We start from the raw sequence: 20,023 nt of genomic DNA on the forward strand, positions 1-20,023 counted from the left end.
TCTAGAACAACTAATTCCGGGAGAGCAATGGGGTGGCAGAGAACATTATTGGGGAGTGAGATGGATTTAGCTATAAGTGAAAGACTTATAGAAGCAAAGTAATTGATGTTGTTAGTTTATTTACCTTATTCATGAACCTAGCTTGACAGTTTCATCTGTCAGGCTCCCTTGGGGTAGGAGAGCTTTTCCTCCTAATTCAGCAACTGGGTACAGCTACAGGGTAGGACAGAGCCCTCCTATCTGAGGGAGCCTCACACATGAGCACCTTCCTCCCATCACCAAACAGCAGCACACACAACTCCCAAACTTAGGTAGAACGTCTGCCCTGCCCTAATTAGGGTCATGTAAACAAGCCTAAGGTCTTTTCGGATTTGGCCAAACCTTTCACCTGCTTTCCAGGCTAGTTTTCTCTTCTTGTCCAAAGCCTTGTGGCAGGAAAGACTGGGGTGGGGATAGAGGTCAGTGTCAGGGCAGCTGGAATCTGCAGAGGAGATGACCCTGTAGCACCTCCCTGCACACATGGTCTCACCCAGTGAGTTTCCTCCCTACCTGGCTGTTCTGACTGCTTGTTCTGGGGTAGAGGAGTGAGTGAAAGAGGGTTCTTTAATCAACAGAGCCCTTTAAAAATAATTAATTCAAGCTATAGAACCATGATGTGCTATGACCATATTGTCCGATTTGCTGTAAAGTTCCAGTCTGATGGATGAGGGAGTGAAAGGGGGTGGTGGGAAATATTTGGTGGGGAATGCCCACTACCCCTTGGATTCATCCCTGTCTGTAGCCTATTCAAAAGGAATGAAGCATTTAGAAGACATTCTAGGAAATATTTACCCCCAATATACCTATGAAGAACATGGAGGAGAGCTGGTCTTGTGATACCAAGCATGAATTGTCCCCTTTGCTAAGCAGGGCCCACCTTGGTTTGTATTTGGATGGGAGACTTCAGGTGTGAGCACAATAAGATATTCTCCTTAGGGAATGGGGATGCTCTGGGAAGAGCACCGGCATGCTTGTGTGCAGGAAGTTCCATGTTCCCTCCCTGGCATTTCCAAGACAAGGCTGAGAGAGACTCCAGCCTGTAACCTTGGAGAAGCTGCTGCCAGTCTGTGTAGACAATACTGAGCTAGATGGACCAACGGTCTGACTCTGTATATAGCAGCTTCCTATGTTGCTATGAGGCTCAGACTAGCCTTGAGGACAGTCAGGGACGTTGTACCAGAGAATTCAAGTACATGCAGAGCATGTAGCCAAACCCCAGATTACAGATCAAACCCACACACAGGCATGACGTGCTCAAGGAATTAGGCACCTAGAAAACATGTACCCATTTTGCAGATGGGGAATACATGAGATGGAAGGGATGACCTGCCCAAGCAAGCCAATGAATCTCTGGCAATGCGTTCAAGCACAACCAGCCCACAAAACCAGCCAGGGGCAGACATGTCTGGACACGGTGATGGAGACAGGAGGACACAGAAGGAAGGGTTGACTTTACAGTGACAGCCCCACAGTTCTGCTCTCTCTCCCTCTCTCCCCATAGGATGACTGGGATGTGGAAGTGTTTGTTTCAAAGACCTGGATGGGCCGGTTCCTCCATCACCCAGCTTTCAGGTTGCTGCTGGCTGTTGCCGTTGTATTCAATGCCATCACCATTGGCTTGCAGACGGATCCAACGATACAAGAGGTTGGTTTACCGTGGCTGATTAGAGGCAGTGCTATAGGAGCATTCAAGGTTAAATGGATATAGCAGAGCTTTCACTCAGCATTCCATTGATTGATTGACTGATTGATCGATCAATCGATTGCATTTTCGTGCTGCCAAAAATAGGCATCTTATGGCGGTGTACACAAAAGTAAAAATACTAAAACCACAGTTAAACCCAAGCCATTGAAACAGGTGAAATAGAGTTTAAAACCTCAATAACAGGAATACCAAAGGCTAACCAATGATTTGATGAAATCTGCATTTCTTGGGAGCTCTTCCAAAGGCTGCTAGAGATGTTGAAGCTCTCACAGCAAGGAGCTCATTCCAGAGCCTGGGAGTGGCTATAGAAAAGGCCCACAGCTGGTGGCAACCACAGGCAGACCTCTCCAGAAGATCTTAGTAAGCGGTGGGGATCCTGACAGGGGTGTAGCAGCCATTGAGTGAACGTGTTCAAAGAACCTAGGCCACCCTGCCCTAGGGGCCATGCCTGGTGCTCTGGCCACACCTCTACACCTGCCATCAGAAGTCTCTGTGCAGCTCAGTTTTTGTGAAGTTTCCACTAGTCCTGGGCTTCCAGCCTGGCTGGTAAGCCTCTCCCTGCCTTTGCAAGCAGGAAGAGGCCACCCTGGCCACTCTGCAAACGCGGCACTGGCTGGATTTTCCTTCCAAATGGAGCTCACAGCCCCATTTGCCAATGTGGCCACACCCCCTGCATCTGATATCAGGTGCAGGGGCATGGCTGGGGCAGCGGGGCCCACCGGCAGCAGGCTGGCCGCCAGCGTCCTTGCGATGCCACTGGATCCCGAAGCAGAAGGCACTCTCTTAAATCCACTGAGCCTAAGCTGTTTAAGGCAGCAGCTCCCAACCTGTGGTCTTAGGACCACTAGTGGTCTGCAAGGGTACTGCAAGAGGTCTGTGCAGCGGGGGAAGAGAATGTAATAATGATCCACATCAGCCTTCTCATTAGGTAAGTGCTATCTTTTCCCCACTGGTAGGTCTTTTGCAGGTAAATGCACTGTGGTGAGTGCAATATGTGTGTGCGTAAGCATAATATATTATTAGAAATATCTGCCTGTTAAATACCCCTTGATACAGAAGCTTGACTCTCATCAGCCATAGGCTATGTTCAAAATGTTTAAAACAGCTTGCTTATGTGGTGGTCCACAAAAGCTGTTGATGATGGTGTAGTGGTCCATGTCAGAGAATAGGTTGGGAACCACGGGTTTAAGGCTTTATAGGTATCACCAGCACTTCCTGTTTTGCCCAGAAAACACACACACACACACATTTATATATTTATATTTATATACATTAAATTTATTTATTTTTTCCTCTCTTTCTGTCCGCCCCTTGGGTCAGTATTCTTCATTGGAAGGCCCTGGGGCCAGTGGCAGCCCCCCACTGACCCTTTGTGTGGTCCTCTGACTCGTTGTTTACTGGACCTGTGCGAAGTTTCAAACAAAACAAATATACTCTGTGTAGTCCCACTGGTGCCATGTGGAGATGACCATTCCTATTGTGCAGTGTTGCGCCCTGCCCATCATGGGGATGCAAGAGTGTAGCCATCATTGGACAAGGGGGTACAGACATCTCTGGGCCACCAGGATCAGAGAGGGCCGCCATGGTGCCCTCCCCCACTCCCAGCCAGCAAACGAAGCACTTGCTGATGGAGAGCGCGAGACACTTCCTCTCTGTTCCAGTGCTGGCTAGCTAGGGGCTTCTTTTCCTGTTTTGGTACCAGAGAGGCAGAGAAAGAAACCCCCAGCCAGTCTGCTTGAACGAAGCACCTTCTACCACTACAACGAATATTAATATGCTGCTTTTCAACAAAAGTTCCCAAAGCAGTTTACATAGTTATAAATAAATAAAAAGGCTGCCTGTTCCCAAAGGGTTCACAGTCTAAAAAAGAAACGTAAGACAGAAACCAGCAACAGCCACTGGAGGGATGCTTTGCTGCATGTGAACAGCCTGAGTGTAGCGAAGCTGCGTTCAATTGGCATTTTGAAAAGTTCCTGGTGCATAGCACTGGTGAGAGGAGTGTCATCCTCATAGGACAAAGCTATGGGGAAATGTGTGGGAAGAACTAAAGTCCATGTGCACCTTCTAAGATGGTGTAGGGGCTTGACAGGGCTCTGTTTCTCTTAGCAGACACACCCTGCCCCAGTCCAGCACGAGCAGAGGCCAGCAGAATGGGAAATGGCTCTCACTGAAAGGTTTTTCTTGCCAAAGCGGCCTCCGCTTGAAAAATAGTGAAAATCACTGGCATAGCACATAGGGATAGGTAATGCTTTAAGGAAGGGGTTTCCTAGATGCACCTGGCTGACCACTGTGTGAGGCAGGATGCTGGACTAGATGGGCCTTTGGCCTGATCCAGCGGGGCTTTTCTTATGTGCCTATGAAGGACTAACAATATGGAACACCAAATGTCCGACAGAAGCTGTACAGGGAAAGTAGCTTCAGGAGGGAGAGAGAAGCATGGGGTGGAGGGCAATTCATAGGTGTGGGGAAGTTAAACTCTCTTTTCCTGCACTACATCTGTGGCGCTGGCTGTACAACCATCCTAGTTCGTTCATTCATTTATTCTACAGTTTTAAAAATGTTTTGTATTATGTGATGTTTTTTAATGTTGTTGTTATCATCATCATCATCATCATCATCATCATCATCATCATTTTACTTATATACCAGCTGACTCCAAAGGCTCTAGGCAGTTCACAAAAACAAAAGAAAACAATAAAACAAAACAAAACAAAATAAAACAGTTCACAAAAACAAAATAAAACAAACTGTTGAAACAATTTAAAACATTCCAAGATTACTAAAAGCCTGGCTAAAAAATGTGTCTTAAGGACTTTTTTAAAAGGCTGATAAAGATGTTAAACCACAAACATCTATACGGAGCGCATTCCATAGCCCAGGAGTATCTACAGAGAAGGCCCATTCCTGAGTCACTGCCAGATGAGCTGGTGGCATCCAGAAACAGATCTCTTCCGATGACTTTAATGTGCAGTGGGGATCATGCAGAAGAAGGCACTTACCCAGGTAACAATGTTGGGTTGTGAACCACCCAGAGACCAATTTGTTATGGGGCAGCTAACAAATAACATTTATTTGCTTGTTTGTTTATTTCTTTAATATGTTGCCCATCGCAGAACAGCTCAGGGTAGTTCACATAAAATATAAAATAAAAGCAGCTACAATATTAATATAAAACTCATTCTTAAAACCGTTTAAAACCAATTAAATATTATTAAAAGCCAGACTGAAAAGACGAGTCTGTTGGGTCTTTGTTACTAGAGTAAAGATCATGAATCTGTTACAAACAGGATGTATGCAAACCCCTTTTGAGAGATGGTCCAATTTTGTTATTTTCTCCGATTCTTTATTGTAGGCCAATTTTACATGGTTCGCTGTTGTCGATACGATTGTCCTGAGTTTCCTTCTCTGCGAGGTATTGCTCAACTGGTACCATGGATTCGGGTTGTACTGGAAGGTGAGAACTGAGCACATGATACTTAGACATGTGGTTAGGGTGGATGCTTTTTTAAACTGTCACAGATTGCCTCTGATAGGTGATAATTGACACCAGTAGTATTAATGACCATTTTCCTTTGCTGGCCGGGCTCTGTCATAGGCTAATGATGTCACCATGCCAGTGTGATCCAGTGCTGTGATGTTATTAGGCCATGTTGCAGCCAGCCAAGAGAGGCAAATCAGCGGCACTGGCACAAGTGGGCAATCAGATGGCCAGTGGTCCAGATGGCCAGTGGGAGCCATGACAAGACCAGAGGAGAGCTGGTCTTGTGGTAGCAAGCATAACTTTTCTCCTTAGCTTAGCAGGGTCTGCCCTGGCTGCATTTGAATGGGAGACCACATATAAGCACTGTAAGATATTCCCCTCAGGATGGAGCCGCTCTTGGAAGAGCAGAAGGTTCCAAGTTCCCACCCTGGCAGCATCTCCAAGATAGGGCTGAGAGAGATTCCTGCCAGCAACCTTGGAGAAGCTGCTGCCAGTCTGTGTAGACAATACTGAGTTGGATGGAAGAATGGTCTGACTCAGTATATGGCAGCTTCTTATGTTCCTCTGACAGCTCGTAGATCCCAATACTGAGCTAATGGACCCAAGATCTTGACTTGGTATAAGGTAGCTCCCTATAGCCTTATGTACCTCACAGGTGTGCTATGAGGATAAATTGAATGTAACTCATCCATACAAGCTACCCTGAGCAGCATGGAGAAAGGGTGGGAAGTAAATACTAGATTTCTTCGTTAACATTTCCTTTGAGATCTCTTTGAGTACTTGGACCAGCCATGGCTCCAGATTCCTCACAATCATTTTTTTCATGCAGGATGGCTGGAACTTCTTCAACTTTTTAATTGTGTTGCTTCTGTACATGGCCACATACATTCAAGTGTTGACTAACAGGACCTTTGTCAACATGCTCAGGTAGGAGTGGACGGTGGCAACCTCACATCTTGGCTCTTGCATTCAAGGGTGTTTTATTTTTTGTTTTGGCCAGAGTTTAACCCTAGCCCCGTCTGAAAAAGAAGTAACTGGTGTAGATCAGTGTTCCCTCTAACAGGGATTCCCAGATATTGTTGACTACAACTCCCATAATCCCCCAGCAAAAGCCATTGCAGCTGGGGATTCTGGGAGTTACAGTCAACAACATCTGGAAATTCCTGTTAGAGGGAACACTGGTGTAGATAATACTAGATCAGGGCTGCTCAATTTCAGGCCTACAACTCCCATAATTCCTGGCTATCGGCCAATGTGGCTGGGGATTATGGGAGTTGTAGTCCAAAAACAGTTGAGCAGGCTTGCCTTAGGTAATGGGGCCGCTGTGGGATGAGCATATTAATGCTTGTATGCAAAAGGTTCCAAGTTCCCTCCCTGGCATCTCCAGATAGGACTGAGAGAGACTCCTGCCTTCAACCTTGGAGAAGCAGCTGCCAGTCTGTGTAGACAATACTAAGCTAGATGGACCAATGGTCTGACTCAGTATAAAGCAGCTTCCTTTGTATGTTCCAGGGATGATGGGACATCTCGCACCATTCCACCCTTTCATGGAAACAGAGCCCTCTTGAGCCCCTGGAAACAGGGCCAGACCTAGGGTTTTTGGTGCCCTAGGCCTTTTTGATTTTGGCACTCTCTCCAGAGTCCTGGTTTCCACTTGCAGCCAATTGTAACCCAGTTTTAACTGTGCAGGCTGCTCATCTGTGAAGTCGAACGAACAGCCTGCACGGATGACCAGCAAATGGTTAGCCCAGACTGCCTTGAGGATCCAGTGAGAGAAAGCTCCCGGTCTGTTATAGAGGCAAAACCCGAACACTTCCGAAATGAAAAGATCCTGCTATTAATCTGGCAATCCAGTCCAAAGCCATTTCTTTTGGGAAATGAATGTTCAGGCATACAACAATCGCTTGTGTAGGAGACACATGGACAATTTTTATTAGCCCACCTCCCCAAAATACTTCTGTTGTTCATTTGGGACACATCAATTGACTTAAAGGGGCGGGGGAGAAAGAGTACATATTCCCTTCCAATTTAAAAAAGTTCCCCTCCATAGAAGCCTCATGGTAATTGTTATCCATCACAGGAAAGTGGCTATTCAAACCTTCTCGGTTCCTTTCTCTTCCCTGCTTTATTGCCCTCTCTGCCTAACCACTCTGGACTATTTCAATCGATCCTAGTTCACACTATACTCCTGGCCCATTCTCATTCTACCCATGCTCGGGAGTAGTGTGCCTTCTCGTTTTCTGCACATGTGCAAGGGAAAAACAAGATGGGAGGCACCAGCAGTGATTGACAGCGAGCCTCCAACTGGGGAGGAGGGATTTTTGTCCACCTTATTGAAGACTTGGATGCAGCTGCTGGGAAGAATGGCTATGCTTTCTTTTAACCTCAGAAAGAAATGTATGTGCAGAGGCGCTCTTTGGGGCCGAAGTCCAGGGCCTCCACACCCCCCGGGGGCCCCCAAATCCTCTTTAGTCTGTCCTGGTTGGTGTGGTTTATGCCCTCAAGAACCTATGTGTTAAAAAACGATGCTTAACTTGCAGTGGGGGCCGGCCGGGGTGTGTGTGTGTGCTCCAAAGGCCTTTCGGTCCAGTCTCCAAAATTACATAGGTGCTCCTCTGTGTATGTGCAGCATAGGTTTCAGTGACTGAGAAGGCCCTTTCCTGCATGCTTGACAAACAAGCCTCTATAATTATAATTATAATATATTATAATTAATTTGTGTGTGTGTGTGTATGTGTGTGTGTGTGTGTGTGTATGAATGAGAGACCTATGGTCACAACAATAAACGTATTGTTGTGGAGAGGAGAGCTGATCTTGTGGTAGCAAGCATAGCCTGTCCCCTTAGTTAAGCAGGGTCTGCCCTGGTTGCATATGAATGGGAGACTTGATGTGCGAGCACTGCAAGATATTCCCCTCAGGGGATGGAGCTGCTCTGGGAAGAGCAGGAGGTTTCAAGTCCCCTGCCTGGCTTCTCCAAGAGAGGGCTGAGAGAGATTCCTGCCTGCAACCTTGGAGAAGCCGCTGCCAGCCTGTGAAGACAATACTGAGCTAGATAGACCAATGGTCTGACTCAGTATATGGCAGCTTCCTGTGTTCCTATGTACTTACTTACAGCTCCAGAACAGGGGTAGGATGTGTCTCCTATTCAATTTATTGTTGTGTAAAAACAGCAGTTCCCTGCCCCCAAAGGGCTACAAACCTAAAAGGAAAACTAGACACCAGCAACAGCCCCTGGAGAGATGCTTTTTTTCCTGTTCCTTGCAGAGTCATGAGGCTGCTGCAGGTGTGCACCTTGTTTAGCAGCCTGACCAGGATGATCCAGGTGATCCTGCAGTCCATCCCTGACATGGCTACCATCATGATCCTGCTCTTCTCCGGCATGTTGGTGAGATAACCTCCTCCGACCCCCTGAGTCAGTATGCGGTGCTTGAAATGAACCCGAGGTCCTTTGGTCTTCAGTATTCCCTCCTACATTTACACACACACACACACACACACACACACACACACACACACACACCCCAATTCAGGGCTGCACAACTTCGGCCCTCCTGAAGATGCTGGACTACAATGCCCACAGCTCCTGACTATGGGCCACTGCGGCTGTGAATGATGGGAGTTGTAGTCCAAAACAGCTAGAGGACCAAGCTTGTGCAGCTCTGTCCTTGTTGCTTGGTTACATAAGGGCATGTGACGTGCCAGCATAGGGGTGGCGGCTGGGTGTTTCACCCTTTAGCTTTTTGGCCTCAGAGTTCTGGGTTCGGTAGGCGATAATTACATGGTGCTCTTGGTGCGTCTGTTAACCTCACAGACGGACTGCCTGCTAAACGCCTCCTTGGTCTTTGAGGACTCCCTGGGCTCCTTTGGCCAGCAGCCCTCATCCTCCTGTCCCCTCATCAGGGGCTGGGCCTGTCTTATATAGCCCCTGACAGGTGGGACACGTCCCATGAGACTGCCACTTGGATCCGACATCTCTCAAGAATTGCCCTGGTTCTCGTGATGCTACACGCTCCACCCCTGGCTGATTGGATGATGAAGGTGAAAAGGGAAAGCAGATGCTGGCACTTGTTGCACCCGGGTAGGTGTGTAGGCTGTGACGATAGGAGATAGGAGAAGAGAGGAGGAGACAGGCTTACCAAAATCCTAACTCCACTTACCTACCGTATTTACCCAAATAGAAGATTTAAGATGAACACCCTAAAAAATAGAGATTAAATGCAGGTTATACCGCTATTTGCCCAAAACAAACAGGACTCTGAATTTAAGACAACAACCCAGTTCCTAGCATCAAATAACTTGGGGAAAAAACCTAGTCTTGGATTCAGATCAATACGGTATCCTTGTTTTATATTTTGCCAGATTTTCTCTGTCTTTGGTGTGACCCTCTTTGGAAATATGATCCCAGACCATTTTGGCAACCTGGGGACTGCATTGTACTCTCTTTTCATCTGCATAACCCAGGATGGGTGGCTCAACATATATGAGGACTTCTTGTGAGTAAACTACTCCCATATCTAGGCAAATGAAGCAAAGGTCACCAATGCTTTGTTCCAAATACACTGTGGAAGCGTTCATTCTTCTCTGTCAGTTCAATAAATGGAGAACCAGTGGCTTCACATGGTCCAAAGGAGCCCATGTTCAATCATATATGTATTTCTGTTTATTTATTATATTTGTACACTGCCCCAAACTTACCTCTCTGGGCAGTTTACAACAACAGAAAACAAATTAAATTAAAACAAAAATTAAAAATTGGACATTAAAACAATTTAAAGCCATAATTCTAGTTTAAAAGGTTAAGAGAAGATGCATCTTTGAACACTCTCCGCTATGGGAGGAGAGCTGGTCTTGTGGTTGCAAGCATGAATTGTCCCCTTTGCTAAGCAGGGTCTCCGTCCTGCTTTGCATTTGAATGGGAGACTACATGTGTCAGCACTGTAAGGTATTCCCCTCATGGAATGGGGCCACTCTGGGAAGAGCAAAAGGTTCCAAGTTCCCTCCCTGGCTTCTCCAAGATAGGGCTAAGAGAGACTCCTGACTGCAACCTTGGAGAAGCTGCTGCCAGTCTGTGTAGACAATACTGAGCTAGATGGATTCATGGTCAGACTCGGTAGAAGGCAGCTTCCTATGTTCCTATGATTTGTTTTTAAAGCTGTCAGAGATGCGGAGGCTCTTATTTCATCAGGGAGCACATTCCAAGGTCTAGGAGTGGCAATGGAGAATTCCTGTCCCTGTGTAGTCATAGGATGAGCTAGTGGCAACTGCAGACGGACCTCTCCGGATGATCTCAACGGGCAGTGGGGTTCATAGTGAAGAAGACATTCTCTGATTGAACATAGGGCCTCTTCCCACCATTTTTAGTGGACTTTCCCCCTCTTGCTGCCTCCAGGGGGAACGGAAGACACTGCAGTGGGTAGGCACGACTGCTCAAGGGCTTCTTTCACTTAAGCTGACTTCGATGGTTTTGTGGTTGCTTGTTTGCCTTGCTGCTGCTTAGTCGCCTCACCTCACTGCTCACTGGCCTGCCTCTGCCGCAGCTCACTGAATACGAAAAGTCTAGGTTCTGAGCCTCTGAGAGTCCTGCTTGGCCCTTGTCTCCCCGCCAAACCACTGATGATCACCTGGGCTGCGCATGGACTGTGCTGGTGACAAAATGAGCTGTGGGTGCACAGCACTTTGGAGTCCACTTTTTGAGCATAAAGATTAAGCTGAAATCTCACTAGCATCAGAGAACTGTGGCAAAAAACAGAATCACTGAATTTAAAAAAAAAATCAAACAATTCACAAATCAACTTGAAATTTAATACATAGAGTTCTGCCACCCTCCACTACCTGTGTGCCAAATTTCAGAGTTCTCTGCCCAGCCACGAGCACGCTCTGATTTTTTGCTTTTACCCATAGACAGCTATGTTTTTTGGTTTGAAAAGGTGCTTTTGCACAACTGTGCTACTTCAAAGGAATTTTTGTTTTTGTTTTCCTTTTGCAATAATGGAGGTACACAAGACCTCCTTGCCAAACAAAAGGGGAGGGGAGAGAGAAAGCAAACTCAGAAAACAGTTATCATGGCTGCGATGGGGGTGGTGGTGGCTAGCACCGAGGAAAGTGGTGGAGGATGCCATTTTGTATTTCTGCCACCATTTTATCTTCTGATTTTCTTATAATTTTATTAATATTTCTGAATTATATCCAATCCAATATAGGTTTCTGAGTACAGTACAGAGTGTGAAAGCAGCTAGGGATTTTGGATTTGCCTGTGCGATGTGCCTGCCCATTGTTCAAGTGTAACACTGGCAGTGAGCAGGGAAATTTTGTTTTAAAGTTATATTAATCAGAAGGTGACTGCAGGGCATCAGAAACAAATTTTGCCTGGCTAGGAATTGAGAGAGGTGGTGGGCGGAGGCAATGCTCCCCAAAGTCACTCCCAGGCAGGTAGCCACACCTCCACCTCTCACTTTATCCATGGGGTCTCTCTATACTTCACAGCAGAAATGCCAGAGTATCCCGCACTGCCGTTTCCATCACTCTCCCAAGCAGTTTTATTCAATTACTACAGACTGCATTTGTTTGAGGCTTCTAGCTTTTAGATACACTCAAAAATATTTAGTAGGTTAAAAAAATAGGTTGTCTTAGGCACACTTACATGTTTCTAGAGTCTTTTGCAATGCTTAGGTAGGGGTGGGCATAGGATAGTGTTTCTAATTCTAATTATGTTGCAGGTAAACAATACTAGAACAGTATCAGGGTTATACAAAACACACACCAAAGAATTATAAGGTTCTAATGCGTAATCTAACCAACTGTTCCCTATGCTGAATTCCCTTTTCCTTGAACTCACCCAATTCCTGAGGAGAATCAAGCTTCCTGCAATCCTTTCTTTTAAGGATCTACAGAGTTATTCCATGAGAGATACTCCCATGCTGGCTTCGGCCATGAGGGAGCAAACTGCATTGCCCCTCACTAAGCCTTTCCACACATACTTCTCTCCAACAAAGACTGCTCTTCTTGTTCCCAGAATTCCCAGCAACCACTCTGTAGGTCCCACCCACCTGGTGTACTGATTGGCTGCCCTGGAGTTCACCAGCATGTCAGTCACAACAAGGGTTCACTCCCTGTTATCTCTTTAGGGGGAGTGGGGGCTGATCACTACATACCACAAGAGACATTTTGCCGTTGAGCCTGGAGGTGGCCCTTAGCCTCCAGCCAAGTAGCTATTGATGGACCTATCCTCCATGATTTTGTCTAAGCCCCTTTTAAATCCCTCCCTCGTATAAACTCCCCACTACCCCACATGTAGTGAAGCAGGAGTAGCTCGCCCTTTGGAAAAGAAGGAGCAGAGTGAGGCTACACCCTCCCCTGTGGCTACAAGGCCCTGAACGGCATGTGAAACCAGGCGCACTGCTTCTGGAAGATTGCCAAACCCTACCTTTGTGACTAGGTTCCTTCTTTCCCTGGCAGAGATGAAGAGTTGGGCCTGCAGATTGTCGGGGCCATTTACTTCTTCATCTTCATCACTGGCGCGGCCTTTATCTGTGCCAATCTGCTCGTGGCCGTCGTGACAACAAAGCTGGAGCAATGCCTGACAGAATACAACGAGAAGCAGCTGCAGCTGCTATCTCAGGACCATTCTGACAAGACCTATGCCGACATCGATGTGAGTGGGGCCCGAAGGGTTGGGGAGTGAAGCCTGATGGGAAATCATGGAAAGAGCGGCCGGCAGCTTTTCGTTTAGAAACCAGACTCCCTGTGCTAAGTCAGTTGTCCAGCAGCTTCTGATGCGGCAACTGTGCTAAGCTAAGGAGGGCTGGCTCGGATCCAGTGGCTTAGTGATTTTGGCCCCTGCTAACTGAGCCAAGAGACATTTTTGTAAAGTGGTGATTCTCTGCATTGAGCAGGGGGAGAGCAACTGGCCCTATCCATCCCCAGCACAGCATCCCTCCAGTGGCTGTTGCTGGTGTCTGGCAGCCACTTGCTTTTTAAAAAAGTGTTTGTAAATGTAAATACTTATTAAAACTAGCAACAGTGAACACCAAAACCAGAAGAGGTGTTCTCTTCTGGGTGAGGGAGGGGGAATACCCTCCCAGGGAATGCCTCCTACAGTGTATACATGTGTTTTCTACACAAAATCTGCTTCCAGGATTGTTTTTACCAATGTGCAAATGTCTTCATCAAATGAATTGATCCAGGGTTTATTCTAAGCTTTCCCCCCAACTGCAAAAGAAGTTGGTCCAGCCTCCACCATCCCCAATCTGTGAGCACCTCCCAAACTTATCATAACTAGACCACACACCCCCACATCTGACGTCAGTGGGGCCACGGCCGCACACGGTCCACCGGTGGTCAGGCTCCGCACCTGATCCTGTTTCCCACTGTGGCCCACCAGATGCCTCTGAGAAGCCCACAGGCAAGAGGTGAGGGCCATGCCCTGGTTCCTGCTGTTGCTCCCCTGTATTTAGAGGCATCTTGCCTCTGGGGCTGGCAGTGGCCTCCGTAACAGAGGTGGCTCCATAACATAACAGAGGGTAGAGAATATGAAAATGACAAGAGAATTTAAGAGAAAGAGACAGAGAGCAGGGGATAGGAAAATAAGAAAAGAAAGGGCAAAGGAGGTGCCTTGCAAAGAATGGATGAGATAATCTTCCTTCCCAAACAATACTTGAGAGTGGAGACATTCTTTTCTCATCTCCTTCTACAACACTGTTCCTTAGACATGTATATAAATGTTTTAAATAAAAATAAAATAAAATAATAAAAATTATAAAAACCCGATCTTTCCAACTGCACAAAGAAATGGGAATTGTAAGCCAACAACAGCTGCAAGTCCACAGTTTGACACCCCCCTGCCCTAGATGGCACCAACCTCTTCAGTTGACTCATGTACACGAAGAAATTGGAGTTATTTTAATGGAAACATGAGAAAGGGGAGGGGAGGGAGGGGGCACCATTTGCTGCTGTGTTTCAGGATGCTGGTCCAGATGGGCCTTAGATCTGATAGAGCAAGGCTCTTCTGAGGTTCTCACACTGAGCTCTGCACCCTCCTGATTTTTGTTCGTCTGTTAGCAAACTAGGTAGGAGAGGAGAGAAGTGATCATCCGTGAGAAAGGAGCCTCATAGGACATCTTTCCCTCCTACTCTATTAAAATGTTGGGTACACGTGCTGGGTAGGATGGCACCATCTTATCTCACAGCACCCTGTCTCCTGGCACCATCCTGTCTCGCAGATGATCACCCACCACACACACACACACACACACACACACACACACACACACACACACAGAGAGAGAGCTCCCTAGTTGGTTGCTAACAGAAGGTCAGACATTGGGAGCGGCTGAAGCTAAGTTGCTCACCTGTCCTACTCTCTCAGCGATTGGGTGAACTGTCTTTATGTCATTCTATGACAATGGAACCCATACAGGTTACCTCCTAGCTGTCTCCTTCCCTGAGCAGGATATCCAAGACGATGATGCCGCCATGGCTCAGTCACCGATGCATGTCCGAGAGGTCATGGAAGCGACACCCATGGTCCACCGTCAGGAGCTGCTGAGCTTGGGTAATTTTGGCAACCTGAACTCTGCTACGTTGGAAGATCTCTGTGTCGTCCTCGAAGCAATCCAGGAGAACCTAAAGGAATACCGGGCAATACGGGATGAGCTCAATCAGTAAGTCAAGCCATGCTTCCTTTGTATGAGAAGCTGATCAAATATGACTTCCCCGTGTAGAATCTGTCCTGACCCCACTGATTAAGCTCCGGAGCAGAAAGGAAGTCTCTTTGGGGTTTCAAATTGTAATGCTCTGGATGGAATGCATCAGACGTTTTCACTTGGGTCCCTAGGTGTTATTGGACTACAACTCCCACCATCCCCAGCCACAATGGCCCTTGTTGGACTACAACTCCCACCATCCCCAGTAGTGCACGAACCAGTCTGGCACTCCTTTTTTGGACTGCTGAACCAGCTTGGAACTCCAGCACTGGAGCTGGTTCGGAGACGGGCGGCCTTTAAGGGGCAGGGAGGGTGCCCTTATCTGCCCCTCTGCTTCCCCCCCCCCGCCAACACTCTCCCCAAAACCGTTGCTGCAGGGCTGCAGGGAGGTACGCTGCAGCCCCATGGCAATGATTTTGGGGAGAGCACCAGTAGGGGGAAAGCGGTGAGACGGGTAAGAACACCCTCCATGCCCCTGAAAGGCACCCACGCCTCACAGGAGTGCACGAACCAGTTAATGCACATCCCTAATCCCCAGCCACAATGGCTCTTGTTGGACTACTGTCTTCACTATTCTCAGCCCCGATGGCCCTTGGACTACAACTGTGAAAAAGGCAATTCCATGCTAGGGATCATTAGGAAGGGGACTGGAAATAAAAATGCTAATATTATAATACCATTATACAAATCTATGGTGTGGCCACATTTAGAGTACTATGTACAGTTCTGGTTACCATATCTCAAAATGGACATCCTAGAACTGGAAAAGATGCAGAAGAGGGCAACTAAGATGATCAGGGGCCTGGAGCACCTTCTTTATGAGGCAAGGCTATAGCATCTGGGGCTTTTTCGTTTGGAAAAGAGGTGACTATGGGGAGACATGATAGAGGTGTATAAAATTATGCATGGAGTAGAGAGAGTGGACAGAGATAAAATTTTCTCCCTTTCACAACACGGGAACCAGGGGTCATCCCTTGAAACTGAAGGCCAGGAAATTTAGGACCAACAAAAGGAAATACTTTTGCACACTCATCAGCACATAATTAATCTATGGAATTCTTTGCCATGGGATGTGGTGATGGCCACTAGCTCAGATGGTTTTAAAAGGGACTTAGACAAATTCATGAAGGACTGGTCTATCAATGGCTACTAGTCTGGTGGCTATAAGCCACCTCCAACCTCAGAGGCAGGATGCCTGCAAATACCAGTTGCAGGGGAGCAATAGCAAGAGAGAGGGCATGCCCTCAACTCTTGCCTGTGGGCTTCTCAGAGGCATCTGGTGAGCCACTGTGGGAAATAGGATGTTGGAATAGATAGGCCTTGGGCAGGGTTGACCTTATGTTCTAACTCACACCATCCCCAGCCTCAATGGTCCTTCTTGGACTACAACTCCCACCATCTCCTGCAAGAATAGCCTCTGGCCCTTGTGACTGAGGACGGTGGGAATCTGGGGACCAACTTTGAGAACCCCTGGAATATATATCATATACAATAATATTTTAAAGTGAACACAGGTACAATCATTGACACCTGTACACTCATACAACGTAATAGGTCTGTTCACAGCACTGTTAATTGGGTAGAACAAGCATCCTATCCTGCCTCAGGAGCGTGTGCTAGATCCTTGATGTGATCCCAGTGTAAATGAGCCCCTGGTGGCGCAGTGGTAAAACTGCCGCCCTGTAACCAGAAGGTTACAAGTTTGATCCTGACCAGGAGCTCAAGGTTGATTCAGCCTTCCATCCTTCCGAGGTCGGTAAAATGAGTACCCAGAATGTTGGGGGCAATATGCTAAATCATTGTAAACCGCTTAGAGAGCTCCGGCTATAAAGCGGTATATAAATGTAAGTGCTATTGCTATTGCTATTCACACCACTGGGATATGCGGCTGTGCAGGAGACCATTCAGGAAGTTTCTAAAAGCTTTGTGCAGCGTGCCAGACTCTGCCCATGGTGCACATGCATCTGTCAATATAGGTGGTTGAAGTGTCGCTCCCCTCAGTTCCTTTCTGACCTCCGACCAGTACGGACCCCTTGGAAGGTTCTTCTGCTTAGTTGGGGTTTGCCGCCTCAACCACTTGGATAAGTGAGAGAAAGTCTTTATATATTCTTATTTTTCTTGCTCTTCTTGTTGGACTGTTTACATGACAAACAAGAAGAAAAAATAACTTTAAGAGGTGTTGGAAATGTAACACTGCTTTCCCCTCATCTGATTGACACTCGCTGTGGCTTCTCTGTTTGGGAGAAGAACATAATACCGAAAACTGTAAAATCGGTCAAAAGTTTTCCAAACAGTCTCGGAAAATCAGGCATTTACGGTTAAAGGACACTCTTTACAATTTGGCGCTAAACCTCTGTTAAAGATGTCAACAGTCGCCCCAGTGCCAAAACTGATTGAGTCTTCGACGCCTAAGGGTTTGACCGCTTCTATAAAGTCCTCCGGTAAGGACAAGCTGAAGTCAACATTGACTCTGAGGCTGAGGCTCAATCGCCCTTCAACACCAATTCAGGCCTCGAAGGAAGGAGCAACTAAACCCTCTTCCCTACCTCGAAAGAGGTAAAATTGGGAAAGGCTGAGCTTCCTCCAAAGCAGTCCTATCCAGCAGCTATACCCAGCCGCTGAATGAGTAGGATGAAATACCCTCTGATGCTGTGCTGCTAAGCACAAAACAAATAATAAATAAATAGATAGATAAATAGATAAATAAAATAATGAACTCAAGTGTATATAAACTATTTGCCTGAGTATGTGATGCTGATTATGGGATACAAGTTTATTGCTTGTATTCTAAGATATCGCTTTGATATTTGTTTGTGATGTCTGATCATTGACCATAATAAACTAAGAAGAAGAAGAAGAATTAATTTTTAGCATATCTATTTATACATTTATATCCCACTTTTCCTCTGAAGAGCCAGAGCAGGGAACATGGTTATGTTTATCCTCACAACAACCCTGTGAAGTAGGTTATGCTGAGAAAAAAGTGACTAGCCCAGAGTCACCCAGTGAGTCTCATGGTTGAGTGGGGATTTGATCTCAGCTCTCCTCAGTTCTCGTCTAATACTCTAACCACTACATCATACTGCTTTTCAACAACAACAAAAGTTCTGAAAGCAGTTTAAATAGCAAGTGGACTAAGAAGTAGAAAATACTTCCCTTTCCCAAAGGGGCTCACAATCTGCTGTTGGTGGCAGAAAGATGCAGTCGCGGCTTATCCCAAGGAGGCAGCTGTGGGGGGAGGGGGGCCAAAGGAGGCAGCATGGGTTGCTTCCCTCTCTCTCCTGCCCCGCCGGAGAGCCATTCTGCCTGCAGGCGGGCCATTCATCAGGTAGAGTTGTGCAGCTACTGACAAGATGGTGGTGGTGAATTTGATGGAGGAGGTCACTAACATCTACTTTTCTGGGCATTGACCCCCACAGAATAGTCCAGGAGGTGAGGAGCATCAAATTCAACAGAGAACAGGAGCAAGAGGTCGTTCTGCGAAACATCCGTGCGTCCAACCTGTCAGACCCCTTGCTTGGAGACGTCCTAACCACACTGACCAGCCTGGAGAAGGTACTGCAGCTTCGACTCTTCTTGGAAGGCAGCCCCAGGAGATGGTCGTCTGATTGCTGAAATGAATCGGCAGGATCCCATGACAGTTAGTCGGCTGCTGTCCATAGACTTCTCTCACTCTAGGAACCTAGGAAGCTGCCTGATGCTAAGTCAGACTCTTGGTCCATCTAGCTCAGTATTGTCTACACAGACTGGCAGCAGCTTCTCCAAGGTGGTAGGCAGGACTCTCTCTGCCCTCTCTGGGTGGGAACGTGGAACCTTTGGCATGTGAGCACTCAGATGCTCTTCCCAGAGTGGCCCCATCCCCTAAGGGGAATACCTTACATGTAGGGGCTATTCTGACGATCAGCAAAAATCGGGCTAGCCGAGGCTAGCCCAATTTTTGCTGATCGTCAGAACCACTGGGCTTGCAGCCGAACCCGGTGGTTCTGGAGCGGCTAACCTGCTCTGGAACCCCTGGTAAAAAGCAGGTTTGCGGAGCGAGCGCTCCACAAACCTGCTTTTTACAATCGCGAGTAGCCACGGCGTGCCTTCGTACCATGCCTACTCACGAGTAGACCCCCCCGGCCAGGAGGCGAAAAGCCACCTCCTGGCTCCGGGGGTCTCCCCAGTATGCCCTGCGCACTTGCGCAGGGCATACTGAGCCCTGCAGGGGCCGCACAGCCCCCGAGCTCCCCAGCCCCTCTCAGCTCCGTCAAGGAGCCGGCAACTGTGTGGGCGGCCGATCTGGTCGCCCAGGGCTCCCTGCCCACTCTCCCTGCATTTTCTAAAAAAGTGGGTCTCACGGATCATGAGACCCGCCTCCTTTTCTCCCATTCAAATGCAACCAGGGCAGACCCTGCTTTGCAAAGGGAACACTCTCTGCATTGGGCCAGATCTACAACTGGTAGAAACACTGAAACATAGGAAGCTGCCTTCTACTGAGTCAGACCATTGGCTCATCTAGCTCAGTATTCTCTACTCTGACTGGCAGGGGCTCCTGCTGCAAAGTGTTTTTAGCCCCTAGCTAAGCTAGCAGAGCACTAAAGAAGCTACCCACTCCAGTTACAGAGTCAAATGCAGAGTTTAGTTGTTGCTGCTATTTAGAAAAGATATGTGGAGATTCTTGTAGAACTGAATACTAAGTAGAATGATTGGTGAAGTACACTTTGGATAGGAAAGACCTAAAGAACTACATAATGAACAGGTAGGGAGAGAGAGAGATATGTTTCCATCTGCGCTCTTAGAGGAAAGGAAGAGATTCTGACCCAGCACAGGAAATACCTGAAGAGTCAGATCAGGAGTCATAGAGTCAAGACAGGCAGAACAGCTAGGGAGACCCTGACTCGCTATCTCTACTCCCATTCCCCTTGTGGTCATTAGGGTAGTTGGTGCAAAAAGGTCGATGCCCTGGAACTCCAACTCAAAGTTGTAGGCAGGAGTGAGTCTTTCCCAGCCCTTCCTGGAGATGCTGCTGGAGATGAAACTGGGACCTTCCTGGAGATGAAACGGGGACCTTCTGCCTGGGATTTCTCAGTTTAGTACCCAGGGTTGTCCTTAGAG

General features: G+C 47.3%; 1 protein-coding gene across 2 annotated transcripts in view; it reads left to right on the forward strand.

Annotated features, from left to right (window-relative positions):
• The window catches only part of CATSPER4 (cation channel sperm associated 4), a 34,423-nt gene that overhangs the window by 4,910 nt on the left and 9,490 nt on the right, over positions 1–20,023 (forward strand). For both annotated transcript variants that reach the window (XM_053266807.1, XM_053266808.1), the window contains exons 3-10: positions 1,541–1,684; positions 5,097–5,198; positions 6,055–6,152; positions 8,490–8,610; positions 9,585–9,718; positions 12,681–12,876; positions 14,673–14,884; positions 18,346–18,481. In XM_053266807.1, coding sequence (XP_053122782.1) covers positions 1,541–1,684; positions 5,097–5,198; positions 6,055–6,152; positions 8,490–8,610; positions 9,585–9,718; positions 12,681–12,876; positions 14,673–14,884; positions 18,346–18,481 — 1,143 coding nt within the window. The remainder of the gene's footprint in view (positions 1–1,540; positions 1,685–5,096; positions 5,199–6,054; positions 6,153–8,489; positions 8,611–9,584; positions 9,719–12,680; positions 12,877–14,672; positions 14,885–18,345; positions 18,482–20,023) is intronic.

This window comes from Hemicordylus capensis, chromosome 7 (assembly GCF_027244095.1).
Source record: "Hemicordylus capensis ecotype Gifberg chromosome 7, rHemCap1.1.pri, whole genome shotgun sequence".
Classification (NCBI taxonomy): domain Eukaryota; kingdom Metazoa; phylum Chordata; class Lepidosauria; order Squamata; family Cordylidae; genus Hemicordylus; species Hemicordylus capensis.